Here is a 19423-nt window from a genome sequence, read left to right on the forward strand (position 1 = left end):
GGGCGTTTTGCTGGATTCATAAAAAAGAAAAGTGTAGGTTCTTCCCTGCCCTTTTCTCCTTTTATTAAAGTATTAGATTCCCTGAATACTTGAAAGCATTCACTAAGGGTGTTGGACTGGCTGCTTTTTACTGTTATTCTATTCTTAGCAGCATCTTTGGCTTTAAGTTTTCTGCCTAGTGAGTCAGTCCCAATAAACTGTTCTTTTCTTTCAAAGTCATCCATTCACAGATCGCATCTATAATGGCAGACAGCTTTGCAGAAGATGGCTTCTAGAACCCTTTTAATTTTTTTCTGTTATTTCACTTCTTAATTGCCAACTTATACTTGGTGTGGTTTTCTTACTTCTTTACCAAACTATTATTTTACTTTTGTTGCTTATTGTGTTTTGTTTTTATTTTTATTTAATTTTGGTTTTTAGAGACAGAATTTCTCTGTGTAACAACCATCCTGGCTGTTTTGGAACTCACTCTGTAGACCAGGCTGGTCTTAAACTCACAGAGATCTGTCTGCCTGCCTCTGTCTCCTGAGTGCTGCAATAAAAGGCATGTGCTACCACCGCCTGGCAGTGTTTTTATTTTTGTAACATATAATCTATCAGATCATTTGCTACCTATTAAACTTTTGACCTCTTAATCTGAACTGACTAAGCAGTCATTAAGGTTTTAATGGTTTCCTTCAGTGCTTTATGTAGTTGTTGTGTTCCATGTTTTCATGCAGTTCATCTGCATATGTCCCTGACTGTCACAGTAAAGGACTATATTCATACTCACCGTAGAGGGTTTCCCTCGGTTGCCTTGTTACCTCACTGCAGTCCAGATCCTATGTAATAACTCTTCCCCTTTATTTGCCTGATACACTTTTGCCCATCTTTCACTTTCACTTGTATCCATGTGTTTTAGATATTTCTTTTGTGGTGGCCTATGGTTATTCTTAGCTTTTAAGACTTTTTTTGTGTGTCAAGAGTCTCAAAATGTTGTCCTGGCCCTGGATTTGTAGATCAGGCTGGCCTCTTAACTCACGGTTTCTTGAAGTGCTAGGATAAAAGGCATATGCCACCACACCCAGCCTTCTTCTAACTTTATATTCTGTTTTGACAGGTTCTGGGGGTTTGCTTTACTCTATAAATGCTTATTTACAGACCCTACTAAATAATTTGCTGTATGTGCTGCAGTCATTTTGCTAATTGTAGGGGATTCAGACGTGAACAATATGGACCACTGTATTTTCATGAAGCTTACATTCTCGTGTGTGTGTGTGTATATGAAGCTTTTTTCTTTCTTTTTATACATTATTTGCAGTGTAGTGGCGGTGCAGGAGTCAGTTCTTTCCTTCTACCATGTGGGTCCTGAAAATGGAATGCAGGTCATCAGGCTTGTTTTGTTGGTAAGCTGAGCCACCTCGGGTCTTTTTCAGCCCACGAAGCTTACATTCTGAGAGAGAAGACTATATAGTTTTTAAAATAGAAGGAAGGCCATAAACAAGTTTTTGTTACGCTTGTTTAAGGGGGTAGGTGAAATGTTGAGATGACTTCTGTGAGAAAAGATGAGGTCAAGCTGAAAACCTGATGTTTCCTTTTGTGCAGAGGAAGGCTAGTCTAATGCTAATGGTGCTTTTCTAATCAGAGTCAGTGAACTCTTCTTATGATAGCTATTTTGTAATGCTTTTACTGTTTGGAAATGTATGCATAACATTATTTGAGCTTCTTTTTAAAACATATGTATATGGTTGTTTGGTCTGTATCACATGAATTTGTGGTACCTGTGGAGGCCAGAAGGCGGCTTTGGGTGGCCTGGAAGTAGAGTCTCAGATAATGAGCCATCACGTGGGTTAGTTCTCTGGAAGAGCAGTCGGTGCTCCTAACTACTGAGTCATTTCTCTAGCCCCAGCATAAATGTATAATTTCTTTCCAAGTCAGTAGAATACCCTAAATGTAAATTACTATATTTAAATTTTTTTCTTCGAATATTTATAAGTAGTCAGGCATAGTTATGCCAGAAATGTAATATAAATGAAATAGTTGTTTATGCCTTTAAATGCGGAGTCACCATGATCATGATACTTATAAATAAGCAGTAGATGTTTGATGCATGGGCAGCATATGTGCTGTAACTTGTGGTTTCCTTAAGTGCTTCAGAATATTTGTGAGGTTCTAGAAAGTGAAAAGTGCAGCTTTTCTGTGATTTACAAAGGTAAGCCATTCTATACACAATATACAATGTAGAGAATGAAGTATTAAAGCAACACAAAATACTTGTGGACAGTATTGGATTATAAATGCAGTTTAATATAAACTGGTATTTTTCAGTCAATAACACCTAGGAAAGATACTGGCAGCAGAATTTTTAGTTTTGGCAGTATTGACATTGGAGACCGAAATTTTTGTTGTTGCTGTGCAGTATAGAACATTTATCAGCATTTCTGGCTGTGTAGCTGTCAGAGACACAGCTTCCCTGTGGTGTAAAGCCATAGCTGCCTTCATACATTACCAAATGTCCTTCGGGAGACAGACTTACTCTGGTTGAAGGTTCAGTTCACGTTCATAAAAGAGAAAAGTAGATTGAGATGTGTTCATTACCTTTAGGTCCCTTTTCATGGGTTCAGTCATTTAGCACAGTGCTGTTGGGATAGAGTAAATAAGGTCTTTGCCGTCGAGCCTATACACAGAGTGACATGACAATACATAATACCATTTTTCTGAGCTGTGCTGTTCAGTAGATAAGGTGTATTTTGATTTATGTGTTGAGCTTACAGTGGGCTTATCAAGACATAATCCCACTCTGAGTCAGACGTCTATAGGTGTAGCATGATGGAGTGTATAGTTTAGTCACACAGTGCTCTGGAGACGTTGTAGGGGCAGTCATGGACAGGAGCCCCAAGGATAACAGACTGGTTTTCAGTTAAGGTCAGTGTGAATCAATGATGTAAAATTATTTTGAAAAACAGTTTTTGTTGATGATGTAAATGTGTATTTCCATGTAAAACCAATTGAAAATCTGTAGATTTTGGATCTGGGGTATAGTAATAAAGTGTTTGCTAGCATATATAAGGCTCTGAGTTCAAAGCCTAGGCTGTACCCACTCCTCATTCATGGCACATTTTGATACTGTCTTTGATATGGTTGCATCAATGGTGATGTTTGCTTTAGCCCACTAGATGTCAGCCTCCGATGTAGAGCAGAAATGCTCTTGAATGAAAAGTTTCAAGCAAGCTAAAGATCACCCTTCATTTTGCCTGATAAAAGCGCATGTCCTATAGTTTGTTCTGTAGTAATTGTCTTTTTTTTTTTGTAGTAATTGTCTTAATCAGAAAAGTAAACAGCATTTGGACCAAAGCATGTATTTTATTTCCTAAAGGCATTTATTTCCTTAAGCCAGGCTCTTACTCATTTAGATGTAATATGAATGTCGGTGGTCAAGAGAACAACAGTCCAAGGAATCAAACTGTAGCTTAGGGAAGCTCCCCTCTCTGTAAGCTGTGATTGTATGAAGATTAATTAATGTATTAAGTAAATAAAAGGGAACCTGGCACCCAGGTAGCACATAGGGATTGCTAGCTGCTAGTAGTCATATTGAAAATTTCAGTGTCTAAGATACAGGTTGTTTTAGTCATATCTGTCCACTTGTTATCTTGACTCAATGTTTTTAGTTTTGTGTTTGGTTAGTCAGTAATAGATCAATTGTAGTAGTCTGTGGATGCAGTCACAACCATCTTCTACGTAGCATATTGGCATAGTATTCCTGATGAGAATCCCAATGTCTGACGGACTCTTTCCATTGCTGGTGTCTTTAGTAGGATTTTTATTTTATTAGTTTTTATTTTTATTAAGGTTTTTATTGCTGTGAAGAGACACCATGACCACTGAAAATCTTGTAAGGAAAACATTTAATTGGGGTGCCTCACTTCAGAGTTTCAGTCCATTATTATCATGGCAGAGAGCGTGGTGGTGTGCAGGCAGATGTGGGCAGAAGGCATCAGGAAGTTGATTGAGATGCTGGTTGGTATCCTGAGTTTAGGAAACCTCAAAGCCCTCCCCCACAGTGACACACTTCAACAAAGACACACCTCCTAATAGTGCCACTCCCTATGAGATTATGGGGCCAATCACATTCAAACTAGCACAGCTGGTAACTTCTGTTTTTAATTGGAAGCTTAAACTGTTTCTTCTTAAGAGTTTAGTATTCCTTCTAATAGCTGTCACTTTTTGAGTCCTTACTTTTGGACTCTGTTGTTCTTTTCAGTGGTTAGTTTTATTTTACAGTGCTGTGGATGGAACCTAAGGGCTTGAGCATGCTGGACAGGGTTTTTTTGTTTGTTTGTTTGTTTTTGCCACATAACGTCATCCCCGGACCTGAGCACTATTTTTGATGGCTTGGTAGCATTTTGTTTCATGCATGTACTTCAGCACAATTTTTTTTTTTTTTTTTTTTTTTTGAGACGGGATTTCTCTGTGGCTTTGGAGCCTGTCCTGGAACTAGCTCTGTAGACCAGGCTGTTCTCGAACTCACAGAGATCCGCCTGCCTCTGCCTCCCGAGTGCTGGGATTAAAGGCGTGCGCCACCATCGCCCGGCTACTTCAGCACAATTTTAATGTATCTCTGTAGATAGAAAGTTTAACTTATTTTGTCATGTGCTATTTATTATAAGTGATATTTGGTGTCATGCACTCATATGCCCATTTTGTTTGAGACAGTCTCTTCATAGCCCTGGCTGACCTGGAACTCAGAGATCCACCTACTTCTCTCTTTAGTTCTGAGGTTAAAAGTGTGTGCCCAATGCCTGACTTACATATGCCCATTTACTTGAAAAGGAATCTTACTCTGTCAAAAGGCCTACGTGAACAGATCTCAATATCTTGCAAAATGTCCATGGTGAACTTTGGACAGACATAGATGTTTGTAGCATTTGTAAGAAGACATCCATTTTCTTGTATTTCATCAATAGTAGGTAGTGTTTGTCTGGGTTTCTGACTGCGTAATCTACCTGCATTCCACCTGCACCAGTTACTCTTTCTTTGCTGTGACCAAACACCTAACAGCAGCTAGAAGCAGCTTAGGAAGGATTTATTTTGGTTCACAAATTAAGATAGACAGGCACAGACAGACAGGCAGATAGTTGAAGGCTATCATGACAGGGGAGGCATCACACCGGGACTTGGAGACAGCTTGTCACATTGTGCTGGCAGCTAGGAAGCAGAAAAAGGCTTTGTTATTCAACCTCTTACCTCAGCCCTTCAAGATAAGGAACTGTCTACATTTAGTGTGGGTCTGACCTTCTAGCTGATCTCAGCTGTCACCTTTACACACTGAGAAAGGGCACTTCAGTTTGAGAGATCGCACGTCTGTGATTGAAGGAGGAGAGAGTCGCCTGCTGTGAGCACTGTCGTCCTTGGATCTGGGTGGTGGTCCTGGGTTGTATAAGAAAGCTAGTTGAACACTAGTGGCAGGGAGCAAGCCAGTAAGCAGAGTCTTGCCTTGGCTTCCCACGGTGTTGAACTGTAACCTGTAAGCAGAAATAAATCTTTCCTCCCTGACAGAGTTCATCACAGTAACAGAAAGCAAACCAGAATACCTTTTCTTTAGAAACGCCTTCACAGCACGACCAGAGGTCTGTTTTATAGATGACTCCAACCCTAGTCAGACCGACAGTGAAGACTGTCCACTTACTTACCTATCTGAGAGAAGGGTATAACTCAGTTTCCCAGGCTGGTCTGCACCTGCACTTAGTCTCCTGAATCCCAGTATTATGGTGATGAAATACTGTATACAGCTTAATGAGTTTTTAAGTGACTTGACAATATTAAAGAAAATAAAGAATAAGCAAGGTGTGGTGGTGCATGCCATTAGTCCCAGCACTTGGGAGTAGACAAGTGTATTTGAGAGTTCAAGGCTACCCTGACTTACAAAGTTCCAGGACAGCCAGGGCTACAGAGAGAGAAAACCTGTCTGTGGGGAGGAAATCAGACCAAACTAAATAACAAGAAGAAAATAAAGATTATTTTATTTTTTAGTTGTAGTTTCTTAGATCAGTTTTATAAAATTAAAAAGTAATTTCACTTTGTACCCTTGTTTGTTGAATAGTTTTCTTCCTCACATAGTTAAAAAAACAATTAAATTTGGGATCTTTTCAAACACTATTGCAATTTTGCCTTGTGATCTAATGTTCATCTTAAATATATGTGTAGCTGTAGTTATCTGTAGAGTTATGTAGATAACAAATCCTGTAACAGCTGCAGAGTAAGGCAATGCAAAGCTTCAAGAGAAACATTTAAAAAATTACTGGACATTGTTGGTACATGTAATTCTGACACATGGGAGGCAGCAGGAGGATTGAGATCTTAAAAGCTTAAGGCCAGCTTAAGAGTTCGATAGGCAGACCTTGGGTTAAAGCACAAAGTAGCTGGAGATACACCTAAGTTGTAGAGTCTGCAAGGCCCTGGGATTGGTCACTAGTACTGCCAAAAAAGTAGGTAAATGAGCACAAAGAAGTCATGAACTTTCTCTGAAAATAGTTTAGTATCTTGTTTTTAGTAAAAGGGAACAGGGTCAGATGGTGGTGGTGCATACCTTGGAAGCAGGTCTCTGAGTTAGAGGCCAGCCTGGTCTGCAGAGCAAGTTCCAGGAGACCCAGGACTACAGAGAGGAATGATGTCTCAAAAACGAAATAAAATAAGAAAAAGGGAATAGTTGGGTTTTTTTTGTTTGTTTTAATGAATGAAAGTTATAGTGTGTGTTTTAGGATTATTTAGCTGTTGCTGTAGTGAAACACCAGGACCGAAGCAAGTTGGGGAAGAAAGGGTTTATTTAGCTTGTTTATACTTCTGTATCACTGTTTATCATTGAAGGCAGTTAGGACAGGAAATAAAACAGGGCAGGAAGTTGGAGGCAGGGGCTGATGCAGAGGCCATGGAGGGGTGCTGCTCACACTTACTTGCTCCTCCTGGCTTGTTCAGCCTGCTTTCTTATAGCCTCCCTAACTGCCCAGGTGTAGGGAATTTTCTCAAGTAGTGATTTGGGGAAGTGTAAAGTCTACTGTGGGCAGCTAGGGAGGCATTTTCTCAGTTGAGGTTCTGTTTTTTCTAGAGGACTCTAGCTTCTGTGAAGTTGACATAAAACTAACCAGCACAGGGTAAGTTTTTTCCTGTGTGCATGAATACTTGCTTACCTAAGACAGACAAAATGAGCACCAATCAATGAATGCAGTTGAAATTGTAAATGTATTGCCGAAGGCCTGGCTCAGATTAGTATGAAGTCATAGACTTTTTTAAGAGTTGTGGATTTAGGGGTACAAGTTACCCGCTGACAAGCTCTTTTCCATAGACTCCATCAGAGTTTGAGGGCTGAAGGTTGAGCCAGTGTGGAGATACTGGGAAAATGTCTTCCTTCATTGGATAGCCTTGGAGGAGAGGAACAGTAGCCGCTAAGGAAAGCTAGGAAGCCCAGAGCCCTGTCTGGATTATTTTATTACTTAATCATTTTTAAGACTGTATCTCAGCTCTGTATACCCATAGCTGGTCTTGATCTGGGAACCCTCCTGTCTCATCCTCCTCTGTCCTCGGGCTGGGATTATGGGAGTGTACCACCACATCTAGAGCCTCCTCCTTTCTTTCTGTCAGACAAAAGCCTTAAAGAATTATGGTGTGTTCCTAACCTTAGAGGAAAGGAAGTAGCAGAGGAGGACATTCTGGAACTCAGTGTTTGCCCAAAACAGAGGCTTACCCCCCCCCCCCCACACACACACACAGTGGGGTAGTGTGACTGAGTTCTGTGAGTTCCAGGAATATGCAAGGAGGCTATAGGATTGGAGATCAGCAGCCACTGACAGATACTGCTGGAAAACCAGACTGTCTGGAACCCACGGAATGGCTTAAGGAATTGGAAGCTAGTGGGTTCGTTAAGGTAGCAGAAGTTTGCCGACCAAGCTCACATCCTGACTAGATTGACTCAATCTCTGCATGCTTGGCAGGAGGAAAGGCGTTCCCATTTCCAGGCATACAGCCTGTTCGCCTCTGATTCCAACTGTCTCAGAGGATGTCCTGCTTAAAAAAAAAACCAACAAAACCATAACAAGACAAAAGAAATCAATACACTGTTGAGAACTAGGACAGAATCCTTTTCTTCCTCCCGCCTCCTCCTTTCTAGACAGTTTCTCTGTGTAGTTCTGGCTGTCCTGGAGCTCAGTATTTGTAGCAGGCTGGCCTTAAATGAAGAAGTCTCTGGTCTCCGCCTCCGGAGTGCTGGGATTGAAGGCGTGGACTACCAAATTCTTAAGATCACATATTTGAACTAGAAGATACATAACTTAAAATAGCTGATAACCTTAGTAACTGATAACGCTGTCTAGAAAAGCCTAAGATGAGAAGTGTGGCGACAGCTGAAGAGAGGCTCCGCTAGGCTGTCAGTGTGCACGGTGAAAAGACCTGAGGGAGAGTCATTACAAAGGAACAAATAACTACAGCAGAGCTCCATAAACTGTGTGCATGTGTGTGTGTGTGTGTGTGTGTCTGATCCATGTTGAATGACTGTTGCATATGGTAAGAGATGAGCCTGCCTTTTCTACTTGTACATTGAATTTTTTCAGTTTTGTTTTTGTATGGGTGTTTTGCCTACATGTATGTCTATGCATCCCATTTGGGCAGGGCCATGGAGGCCAGAAGAGGGCATCAGACTCCATAGAATTTGAATTATAGATGGTTGTGAGCTGCCATGTGGGTACTGGGAATGAAATCATGTTTTTTTCTGAAAGAATAGCCTTCCCTACTGATCTGTCATATAGCCTGCAGATGGAGCGTGTGACAACCTATGGGAAGGCTAGTGGAAAGACTCGGAAGAGGCATGTTGGTGTAGGGATTGGATGGCAGTCAGGTCTGCACAGCAGCCTCTGTGTCGTGGTGAGCAGGAAGCCTAGTGAACCACCTTGGCATTCAGAGAGGAGTCTTTCTTAGATCCCAGAGTACGCACTGGAAGACTTGACCGGCTCAGGTTTTGCATGTGAAGGGAATGCTGACACGGCTGTTAACAAGCTTGTATTAAAGCTGTCTTTAGGAGGGGAATTAAAGATGCAAAGAATTTTTGTTTTGTACATGTTCAATACAAGAACAAGATACTGAGGCTAGTCACCTGCCTTTCTCCTTTGTTTCATAAGGGCTATTTCTTAATCTACCCTAGATTTGTTTTTGTTTTTTTTTTTCTTTCCCTTTTTGTCACTTACCAATGCCTCAGCAGATTTAAAAAAAAAATAGAAAAGAAAACTTTTTTAAACAAGATGTTATAAAGCTTGGGGGCCCCATCTCCCCAAATGCTTCCTTCATATCAGTACAGAGGTGGAATACATTAAGCTCAGGGCCTTGAGCCAGTATTTGAAGAATTTGCCCCAAAAGGAGGAACTGAGTTTAGGACTAGAGTTACTGCTTCTCTTACTGTTGGATTGGGCTCACTGGTGACTGTCTGTTGCCTTCAGGTCAGACCCTTCTGTTGCTGTGCCCAGCACTGGAGTAGTCTTGCCTTCTCTGTCTCTCTCTCTCTCAACTTTGCCTGCCAAGATGCAGTGGTCTATAAAATGTCCATGGTCAAATGGATAGTGACTACAATAACTACTGTCTTGATGTTACAGAGTTCCAGAAACTGTGGAGGAGTGTCACTGTGGATTCAATGGATGAGGAAAAAATTGAAGAGTATCTGAAACGACAGGGTATTTCTTCCATGCAGGAATCTGGACCAAAGAAAGTGGTATGTCATCTTTAGACATGCAGTTCAGTCCCTTCTCTGCTCCTCATCCTGCTCTCTGACAAATGAGGCGCTGGTTCCCTCTGCCAGGTTTTCTCTGGGCCTAATGTATTGACTTGGCCAGATCCAGCCAGTGAACCCACCCGTAGGGATGCCCCAGCCTGGGAGAGCTTTCTCATCATCCTGCAGCCGTCCCAGCAGAGCAACTTGAGCTCCAGCCACATTTTCTCGTCTCTGATCCTCTATACACTTCCTCCTCCCCCTACAGGGTTTCTCTGTGTATCTCTGGCTGACCTCTGGAGGGTTACACAGAGAAACCCTGTGTGTTTGGCTGGCCTCCAGCTCAGAGATCTGCCTGTCTCTGCCTCCTCCCAGTCCTGTCCCTGATTTCAAAGGGGAGCTTCATCTTCATCTGGTTGGTCTTTCTTAGACCTTGTTGTCCCTCCTCTGCCCTTTCATGTTGGTGCCCAGATGGATCTGTCATATCCTGATGATACTGAATTGTCCTTTTTTAGCAACCATGTATAGTCTTTACAGTGCTTAAATTCTACTCATAGTGGATATTAAAACGAAGGCTGGTAAATCCCCCTGTACCTGTTAACTACTAATTTTAGTCGAAGAACAGCCAGCATTCTAGACTTAGGGCTCTGCTCGCTCCCCTTCCCAAGCATGCTTTGTAGCTTTTTTTCCTTTTTTTTTTTTAAAATAGTGACTCTCTAAGGGTCAGTGAATAAAAAGATTTATTGTTGCTGGACAGTGGTGGCACATGTCTATAATCCCATCACTTGGGAGACAGAAGCAGGCAAATCTATGTGAATTTGACGCCAGCCTGGTCTACAGAGTGAGTTCCATGACAGCCAGGGCTACACAGAGAAACCTTGTCTCAGGGTAGCGAGGAGGGGATACACACACACACACACACACACACGCACGCACGCACGCACGCACGCACGCACGCACACGCACACACACAAAAACCCAAATACTTGATTATTGTTAATTTTGAATTTTCTAAACGTGGTGTTTCAGGTATACAGAATAGCAAAGCTTCATGTGCCTACGCTTTTTCTAGTTTTGTCATTTTTCAATATTTTGCCATATTTTCTAAAGCTCATTTTTTTAAACCGCTAAGTGGCAAGTCTTTTTTAGACATGGTAGTGGAGACAAAGCACAGACATCCCTTGCCTCTGAGTTTAATGACTTAATGGCCACCATACTTGTGTCACACTTTAAGTCCCTGCCTGTTCATTGCAGAGGGCATCAGTCTCGCTGGAGTGCTGTGATTTGGGTGTGGGAGGGATGGGTCTTTGCTGCTGGTGTCTGGACTTGTTCAGTAAGTCCTAACCATCATGTCTCCTGGAGTCACTGTTGTTTACTCTCTTACCCTTTTCTGCAGGCCTCTATTCAGAGAAGGAAAAAGCCTGCTTCACAGAAGAAGCGACGGTTTAAGACACACAACGATCATTTGGCTGGAGTGCTGAAGGATTACTCGGACATTACTACCCCTGGCAAATAGGGAACGTTTTTATCCTCAAACAAGGTTACAGATACAGTCAAGATCTTTTGTGATGCTTGGGATCTGAAGACTTTCTGCCTTCTCATCTGCTCCTCGGGACTTAGAGGAGCAGTTCAGTTTACACAACAGGAGCAGATTACCAAACCCAGCTATTGTCACCCAGCAGGCTAGTGGGAACGGTTCCTGTTAACTCCTGGGTTGGTTGGTTTTATTTTTCTAGAAAGACACTTAGCATGGCACGCGGGTGTCTTTGCTGTTTATCTTGACTCCATGTTTTCTGTTGCTTTAGAACAAGTTGGCAGGTAGTGCTGAATGCAATAATTCTTTATTCCAAGAGAAAATATTTATAATAAAAATTTGTTTGTAGGAGGATCTTTAAGAAGTTAGGAAATTCAGTTTGTCTCTCTTAATTTGCGAAAATAGCAGGGAACAGCCACAGTCACTGATTGCTAGGGTGGGCATTTGGGATGTCTCAAGAGTGGAGTCAGTACTGCTGGCAAGTGTGTGAATCCTCTTTGGAACACAGGGTATGACTCTGGTGAATAAGCTAAGCAATAAAATTACACTAAACATAATTGTTAATGCTTTCTTTAAAAAGGCTAAAGAAGTAGTAAGTTGAATTCATGATTTGCTACTATCTTGAACAAGGATGAGAAGACTCTTCTTGCCAGCCTGAACATGAGCTTCACCATAGCCCAGCTCTCAGGTGGCTTTCCTGGCCATTCTGGTGGAGGGACCCTCTGTTCTCTGTTACTGGTCCAGTTCAGTGAGAACCCTTATTATCAAGCCTGTGTGCAGTTTTAGGGTTTTCACCCGTAAAGAAGGCATTTTCTTGCGCCCTTTGCTATGACTTGCCCTGCTCCTTTGAGTTGATTATCAGATTTTCTCTCTCCCATTGGAATGGTATTGTTGGAATATAAAAACCAAGTTTAATATTCTCAAACAAGGTGCAGCAGTAGCCCAAAGCATTGGGCTTTTGATGAGTAAGTACTATATCCATTTCCTGTCCTTACCTCCGAACTCCAGAATACGGTCTAAGAAGATGTCATACTGTGGCTCCCACATAATTAGAATGTAAGATGTGCCATCTTGTCTTGTGTTTGAAGGTTTCTGCCAGTAAGAGTATATAATGCGTATGGTGTCAAGGTAGTTTTCCCCGTAAATTAGAACTCACTTATCTCCCAGCAGATGCCTCCGTTTGCAAACCATGTTCTCAAAGCCACGTTACGGCGAGGTCTGCAAGTGCAAGACTGTCTCATAGGCCTCATCTGACTTTATAAGGAGGCAGACTTCAGGCCTCCTGGACAGGTAGGTGCTCAGATACATGTTTACTGCCAGGCCTGCGTCCTACTCACCTCTGGCTAAGCCTGCTTTCGTTTGTGCTTTAGGTACTGGTCTGATAATTGATCTTAATTTCTTACCTCTCTTCACAGAAATGAAGAAATTGAAATCTAGAAAAATAAAGTATCTTGCTAGTTACTAAACTTATAAATGCTATAATTTTGCTTCATTCATTTGCATTGTCTTGCAAGTATTGTTCCCTTTGACCTGTAGCCTGTGTGAGTATTCTCTCTGCTGAGGTCCTGGGATGGCATCTTGGGGTGATATGGGTAGCAGACACACAGCCCTGTGGGAAACTTGAGAGCCTGGTTGTGTTCCGTGACTATAATAAAAAAGAACAGGCCCTGGCAGCAGTTCTGGGTGACTGAAGAGTCCTCCAGCAGTTCTTCTGGGTGACTGCAAACACTCCTCCAGCAGTTCCAAGTGAAGTCTTGATCTCACCTCTGCCAGTTGCTGCTGGATCTGCTGCCATTTAGAAACAAGTGGGAATGGGCATGGTTGGGAGAGTTAAAAGGCTGAGACAGTCCTCAGTGCATCTGATCTATAATTCATCACAGTCACAAGCTTTTAGGGGCTAGTTAAGAGAAATGGAGTTGAGCTTAGATTAAAAAGCAAACCTCTAGCTGCTGCTGTCACAGCCTGTAAATGTGGTCGGGTGATGGGCGGACCCAGGGGATGCAGAAACGCTCGATACTGGTTGATTTGAGTACTCAGGGAAAGGCAGTAGAGGAACTTCAGTTCCAGTCCTGGGGAGCCTGCAAGTGTGCAGCCAGGATTTGTCTTGTGAGCTTTGTTTGAAATCAAGAGTGGAAGCATGTTCTGAATGTAGGCGCTCCAGGGACAAGTACATTTGGATTTATGGACTTTATTCTTGTAATGGCAGTTATCTGAGACATAGAAGATGAAACTTGGTGTCCCCTTTTCTTTCTAGCTATTGCTTTACTTTGAAATGATTGGTTTTGGGAAGGGTTGGGGTTTTCTCAGGTTTGGCTAGGGACATTGCTGTCTTTGGAACCGCATGTAGGACGGTTGTTTCCCAGTGGGTCTGTCCTGAGAGGTCAGTAGGTGTTCACGAAAGGAGAGGACCAGTGGAGACTTGGAAACCCTCTCAAACTATGTGGAGTACTGGCTCTGGCCTGTCTTGTGAATTTGGGGACAGCATGCTGCGGAAAGACAAATTGGAACAGGTCCTGACATGTGGCACTGCTAACGCACGGTTTCCTTCATAAAGAAGTAAATATATGTGCCTGGACGATGACTGTACCGCCTTAGCCATATCTGACCTTGGGAACTGAGCGTGACTGGCATGGTTAACGCTCACATGGGAGAAGTCTCTCTTGAGCAGACTGACAAAGGGTCCCCAGGAAGTATGGGTTGCAGTGTGGCCTAACTCCACTGGTTTGGTAGCTGCTTAGTACATTCCTATGACCTCATGCTTTCCAGACTGGCGAAAGGCCAGTTGCTTTTCACCTTGCTAGAACACTGCATGCACAGTTCTGGGTTCAGTCCCTAGAAACAAAACAAAAGTAATAAGGATGTCAAAAGTGATAACTGGCCTGGCGCTGGTGGCACACGCCTTTTATTTCAGGAGGCAGGTGAATCTCTTTGAATTCGAGGCCAGCCTGGTCTACAAGAGCTAGTTCCAGGTCAGGCTCCAAAGCTACAGAGAAACCGGTCTCGAAAAAACAAAAAGGACCAGTATTTTAGAGAACATGTCACCAGTCACTGACATTCTCTAGCCTTCCAACAATGCTGTAAATGGTTTTGTCATAGAGAAGCTAGAGGAAGAGAGCATCGTTCTTAAACCAGGGGAGAGCACTAGTTTCAGTGGACAGCTGTCTCAGTAATTGAGATAAAGAATTCAGTGTGTTGGCTATGCGTAGCTCAGGTAATGCTTGCAGCCTCAGCGTTTCGGGTGCTGGGATCTGCACCACCTCGTCTTGCCTCCTGGTGGAGTGGGGCAGCACCAGTTGCAGTCTCATGAAGAAAGGGTTCGATATGCAAACACTCGGAACAGTGACTCTGGAGCACAGAAGTGATGAACTAGAGGTGTTCTAGTTTGGAAATTTAGGATTTGCAATACTCATTTTAAGTTGAAATTTAGTTGGGGCATGTAATTTTTCGATGCTAGTTTTATAGTCTTGTGTTCCTGGGAAGAGTCCATTTTGCTGCTATCATTGTTTTGAAGCCTGTTTAATTAGTGAACGAACAAACCAGTGTGCCCATTTCCTAATCCCAAGTTACTGGTTCCCAAAGACCCTGCATCTATTTCCGCTCAATATAGTGACAGATGATATTCTAGAGGTAGACTGCTTGGTCGGTGGGAGTTTCTCTAGGGCTTGCACTGGCTTGGGACACACCTTGCGGGGACTTATCCTTACACACAGCTACTCAGTGCATCTGAAGGCCTCTTGTGGAAAATACTTACAGAAATGGCTGTTTAGGGCGGGGCTAGCTTGAGGTAGGACTCGGTGCCAGCTGAGTGGTAGTCTCTGGTGCCTTAGAGTTGGAACCTCACGGGAGGCTGAAGATAAAGCCACACGGTCAGTGTGCTCTATAGAGCAACCTCAGGCATACTGTAAGAGCCGGAGGGTGGCTGTGGAAGCTTCACTAGTCTCCAGGAAGGCCAGATGATCAGAAAGCAGTTACTATGCCTGGTTTGGATGGTCTCTGGAAAAATAAGCCATGAACTGAAAATAACAGTGCTTTAGACTATTATGTGGTAAGAACAGTTAGGAGGTGAGACAGGCTGGGGATCAGAAGTTTGGGGTCACCCTTGGCTGCACAGCAACTTTAATGTAAGACCTGGGGGGGGGGCAAATAGTGGGAGTGTATAGAATACTGATATCTTGGTTGAATCAGTAGCCATATTTTTTATTGTTTTGCTTATGCATTGTGTGTGTGGCTGCCTGAAGATGATGTTGTAGCCCATGGATGGACCTCCAGTTACTGCTCTGAATCACTAGATGTAGGGGCTGGGCACCTAACTCCAGCCCTCTGCAAGAGCAGTAAGCTCTCCAACTTATGAGCCACTTATCCTCCAACAGCATGTGACACCCTTCCCCCCCCCCCCCCCCCCCCCCCCCCCCCCNGTTCTTTTTGAGATGGGGTCTTGCTGTGTAGCCCAGTTTCACTTAGAACCTAATGAGCCTCTGGTTTTCCTCCTGAATGCCAGAGTTGGAGACATATATCACCATGTGAGCCTCTTCTCAATTCTCAGAATCCTAACAGAGTCCTCTCACACACTCCCTGTCTCAGTTTGCCTTTCCTGACCCCCCCCTGACGTGTCCTCTCTTGAATGGGTTACCCAGGGCACAGTGTCTGTGCTGGCTAGTCTTATGTCACTTGACATACAAACTAGAGTTATCTGAGAAGAGGGAGCCTCAGTTGAGAAGATCCTCCATAAGATCCAGCCGTCAGGCATTCATTTCCTTTCCTTTCTCTCTACTCCCGCCCCCCCCCCCCCAGGGTCTCACTGTGTAGCCTTGGCTGGCCTGGAACTCACTGTGCAGACCAGGCTGGCTTGAACCTGAGATCTGAGTGTGCCTCTTCAGATTTAAAGCACATGTGACTATGCCTGGCAGAATCTTAGTAACTGAGGGTGGATGGTGCCAACTGAGCAGAGTTAAAGGTACACAGGCGGGTGGGCTATAGTTACCTGACTCCCACTCTGAATCATGCCTAGTTCTGCCTCTGCCTGGAAATGGAAATCTCTGCATTGTCGGGCGCGATTGGTTGATGTATGTTGTGAATAAGTTCCCAGACGATCATGTAATAGCTGGAATAAACTTTATTATTTTATTAAAAACAACAATAGAAAAGTACCTTTACACAGTTTATAAAAGCATAGTCAGTGGTGAAGCGGCTCTCCTTACAGCAAGTAGTCTCAGAGCCAAGTGGCACGGCACGGGGGGGGGGGGGGGGGGGGGGGGGGGGGGGGGGGGGAGTTGGGGGGTTGAATAGTTCCTCAACACCAGTGTGGCTGTGTGAAGTCACATAGCCGCCCGCCCCCTTCCTCTAGTTTCTAGTGAAAAGCCCTTACTCCAGGCCTTAGTGTTTCTTTTTCCTTTTTCTCTTTTTAATAACCTGTAAAAACTTGACATTCTTATTTCTAATGAAAAATAATGAACCCCCACCAATGATAACCATTAAAACATGACGTTTTCCACACAAGTAGATCAGTAACAAAGATACAAAGACTGTGGTTATGTTAGCTATACCAGCAGCTGGAAATTCTCTGAGGTCACAGTATTACACATGGCTCTTGTCTAAGGAGCAGGAGAAGCTGCCCCGTCACTACCTCTGGAAATGTGTTGGAATACAACACAAGGCTAACTTTGGGCTCTGAAGAAGTCTTGAAGCGCAAGGATAACTGCATTCATTGCAAATGGCCGTGGTCACATGTCCCACCCAGTGCAAGGCAGTAGGTAGTCTCAGGATGAGCAAACAGTATTCTGGAGAACACGATGGACGGCTGCCAGACGTTAGAACCACCAGCTCAGGTAGGCCATACTTTACAGAATCACTTGGGATGTGATGCCCATTGTTGCCAAAGTATCTGAGTGGGGGGCCTGCTTCTCCTGAGGCCTTGTTGGCCTCACAGGTCCAAACCAAGGTCCCTCCACTTAGTGGGGTGGACTTTATCTTTCCACTGGGAAAGAGAACAGTTTATGGAAGGTGAGTATATTAGGTCCCACGCTCTGAGGGTGCTATCATAAATGGTAACAATATAATACAAGTATAAAATGGCAATACCTCACTTGGCACAGTTTGTATTATTGCAGCCATAGCTGCCATGGGTTTCAGATGGTACACTGTGCTCGGGAGACATTACCTAAGTAGGAATTACTGCCCAGCTGTGACCACTGTGGTGGGAGACGCTCCTGGGGCTTTGATTGTCTTGCAGAGCTCACTTCTACACCATGTCACCAATGTCCCTGACTCGGGCCAGGCAGATGGCGTCCACACATTCACAACACAGTCGTGGAAACGTCAGTGCTATTCAGAGACATGCCTCACACTTATTTTACAAACATGCAGCTTATTTTAGAAAAACAAGATAAATGTCATTAAAAAGCATTCAAAAATCAAGTGCAAAAGTGATCTAACCTAGTGTAAGAACTCCTCCCTCCATTCATAAATGCCTGCTAGAAAATACTAGCCGTCTTGGCTTTACTGTTGTCTGTGTTCCACCTGAGTATGTCTCCAAACTGTATAGAAACGTCAGACCATGCATTCACAAATAACACGTATTTCTTAAAATTATACAGTGTAAAAGAGTAAAACACATTTTATTATATATTTTTTTTCTTTGAGGAAAACAGATGTGTGATAGAGGCTGTGGCAAAGTCTTGAAGGGATCAAAACTGGGCAAGGCGTTTTCAAACCTGAAACAGAAAGAAAACGTGTTGGAAAGCAACCTTGCCAGTCGTGTACATCGATCCTGCTGAGCTTCTGTGAGACAGGTAGTGTCAGCAGACTCGTGGGTAAAGACTTCAAACTGGGCACTGGAGCCTGAGGCAGGAGGATCAGCTGGGGTTCCAGGCCAGCCTGGGCTACAGAGAACTCTGTCTGGAGAAAACAAAGCAAAGGACCCGGCCAGATGGTTCAGTGGGGTAAGCACATTGTCAGGTCTCATGATCTGAGTCAATACTGGGGACTCCCGTGGTCAAGAACAGGTTCCTTGCAAGTGTTCCCTCAGCTCTCTCCACATGCACTGAAGTGTGCAAAATAAATGCCCCTTCATCCCTGAACTTTGAAACACATGCTTGTGTATAGAGCTGTGGTAGAGTCAGCTCTTTGAGCCCAGGATATTCAAGCTCCCAGTCCTTCCATCTCACAAATGCTAGGTAGGCGCTGCCACTGAGTAACTCCAACCTGGTTCTGGACTGTACTCTCCACAGTTCCACAGTACTGTCCAAGATGCACGCACTAAGCCCATTTTTATTGTCATTCACTTTATATTCTCCAACTCCCATATTTTCTCACTGACAGGTTAGACTCGTGTTGTCAAACACAGAAAAGGTATACATACAAGCAGACTAGGATTCTGTACAGAGAAAGGCTTATGTAATAATGGCCTATAAGTTTTGAGATCCAAATACGATGGCTGTGTACCTGTGGAGCTCGGAAAGGCACCAGTGAGAAAGAGCTATGCTTTCCAGAGCAGGAACAGACCTGTAGGCGCACAGCTGTGAAACTACGCTCTTCTGTCTCGCGGTTGCAGCAATCCGAGCACGTCGGCAGCTGCTTCCTGTAAGAAGCTGTAGGAACGCTGTAGCCTTTGACCACTTCTCTGTCCTCTGGCAGCAGCATTCTGAGTCAAATGTCTGGCAGGGATAAACAGCTAAAGCTCCTCCAGGACCTCTCACTTTCTGCCTCTTCTCACACTTAGTACCACTGGGGACCCTGTGATGCTCAAGCCGGGAGAATCTGAATGTGTCCATCTCTAGGCGGGCATGGTGGTGCATGCTTTTAATCCCAGAAGCATGGGGTCTACATGCGAGTTCCTGGCTAGTCAGGGCTACACTGCCAGACCCCGTTTCAAACCAGTCACCAGAAACACTTGCAAAAAGTGCCTATCTTTTCTGTTAAACCCTGATTTCTGATGTCTACCTGGGAGTAGGTAGGGCCCAGAGTTCCCACAGGCTAGGTATGCATGGGGTGGGAGGAGTGGGAACCGGGGGCAGAAGAGGACAGATGGAGTTACGTTTTAGGTGAGGCCTCATGGCCTGGCTCACTTCCTCACATTGCTGATGTGCCAAAGGAGCTTCAGCTGAAGCACACTCGCCTCAGGAGGCTCCTGCCTGCCTTGCTCCCCACAGAGCAGATGTCACGGGGGG

At 43.8% G+C, this 19423-nt stretch overlaps 2 protein-coding genes across 11 annotated transcripts in view; one reads left to right on the forward strand and one right to left on the reverse strand.

Annotated features, from left to right (window-relative positions):
- Positions 1 to 11815, forward strand: part of Gtf2e2 (general transcription factor IIE subunit 2) — a 42849-nt gene extending 31034 nt beyond the window's left edge. For 3 of the 5 annotated variants that reach the window (XM_050146845.1, XM_050146844.1, XM_050146846.1), the window contains exons 7-8: positions 9612 to 9727; positions 11121 to 11815. In XM_050146845.1, the coding sequence (XP_050002802.1) occupies positions 9612 to 9727; positions 11121 to 11240 (236 nt within the window). In that variant the 3' untranslated portion in view covers positions 11241 to 11815. Of the gene's footprint in view, positions 1 to 9611; positions 9728 to 11120 lie in introns of those variants that run through there. The other 2 variants (XR_007592617.1, XR_007592618.1) reach the window with 1 other exon arrangement.
- A 4538-nt stretch (positions 11816 to 16353) lies between these two features.
- The window catches only part of Rbpms (RNA binding protein, mRNA processing factor), a 138534-nt gene continuing 135464 nt past the window's right edge, over positions 16354 to 19423 (reverse strand). For 5 of the 6 annotated variants that reach the window (XR_007592578.1, XR_007592579.1, XR_007592576.1 and 2 more), the window contains one exon: positions 17854 to 17968. Coding sequence is in view for 1 of the 6 variants with exons in the window: in XM_050146707.1 (XP_050002664.1) it covers positions 17818 to 17968 (151 nt within the window). In the remaining 5 variants the exon portion in view is untranslated. Of the gene's footprint in view, positions 17969 to 19423 lie in introns of all 6 variants that reach the window. The other variant, XM_050146707.1, reaches the window with a different exon arrangement.

This window comes from Alexandromys fortis, unplaced genomic scaffold (genome assembly GCF_014885135.2).
Source record: "Alexandromys fortis isolate MF-2015 unplaced genomic scaffold, M_Fortis_MF-2015_v1.1 scaffold_55, whole genome shotgun sequence".
NCBI lineage: Eukaryota > Metazoa > Chordata > Mammalia > Rodentia > Cricetidae > Alexandromys > Alexandromys fortis.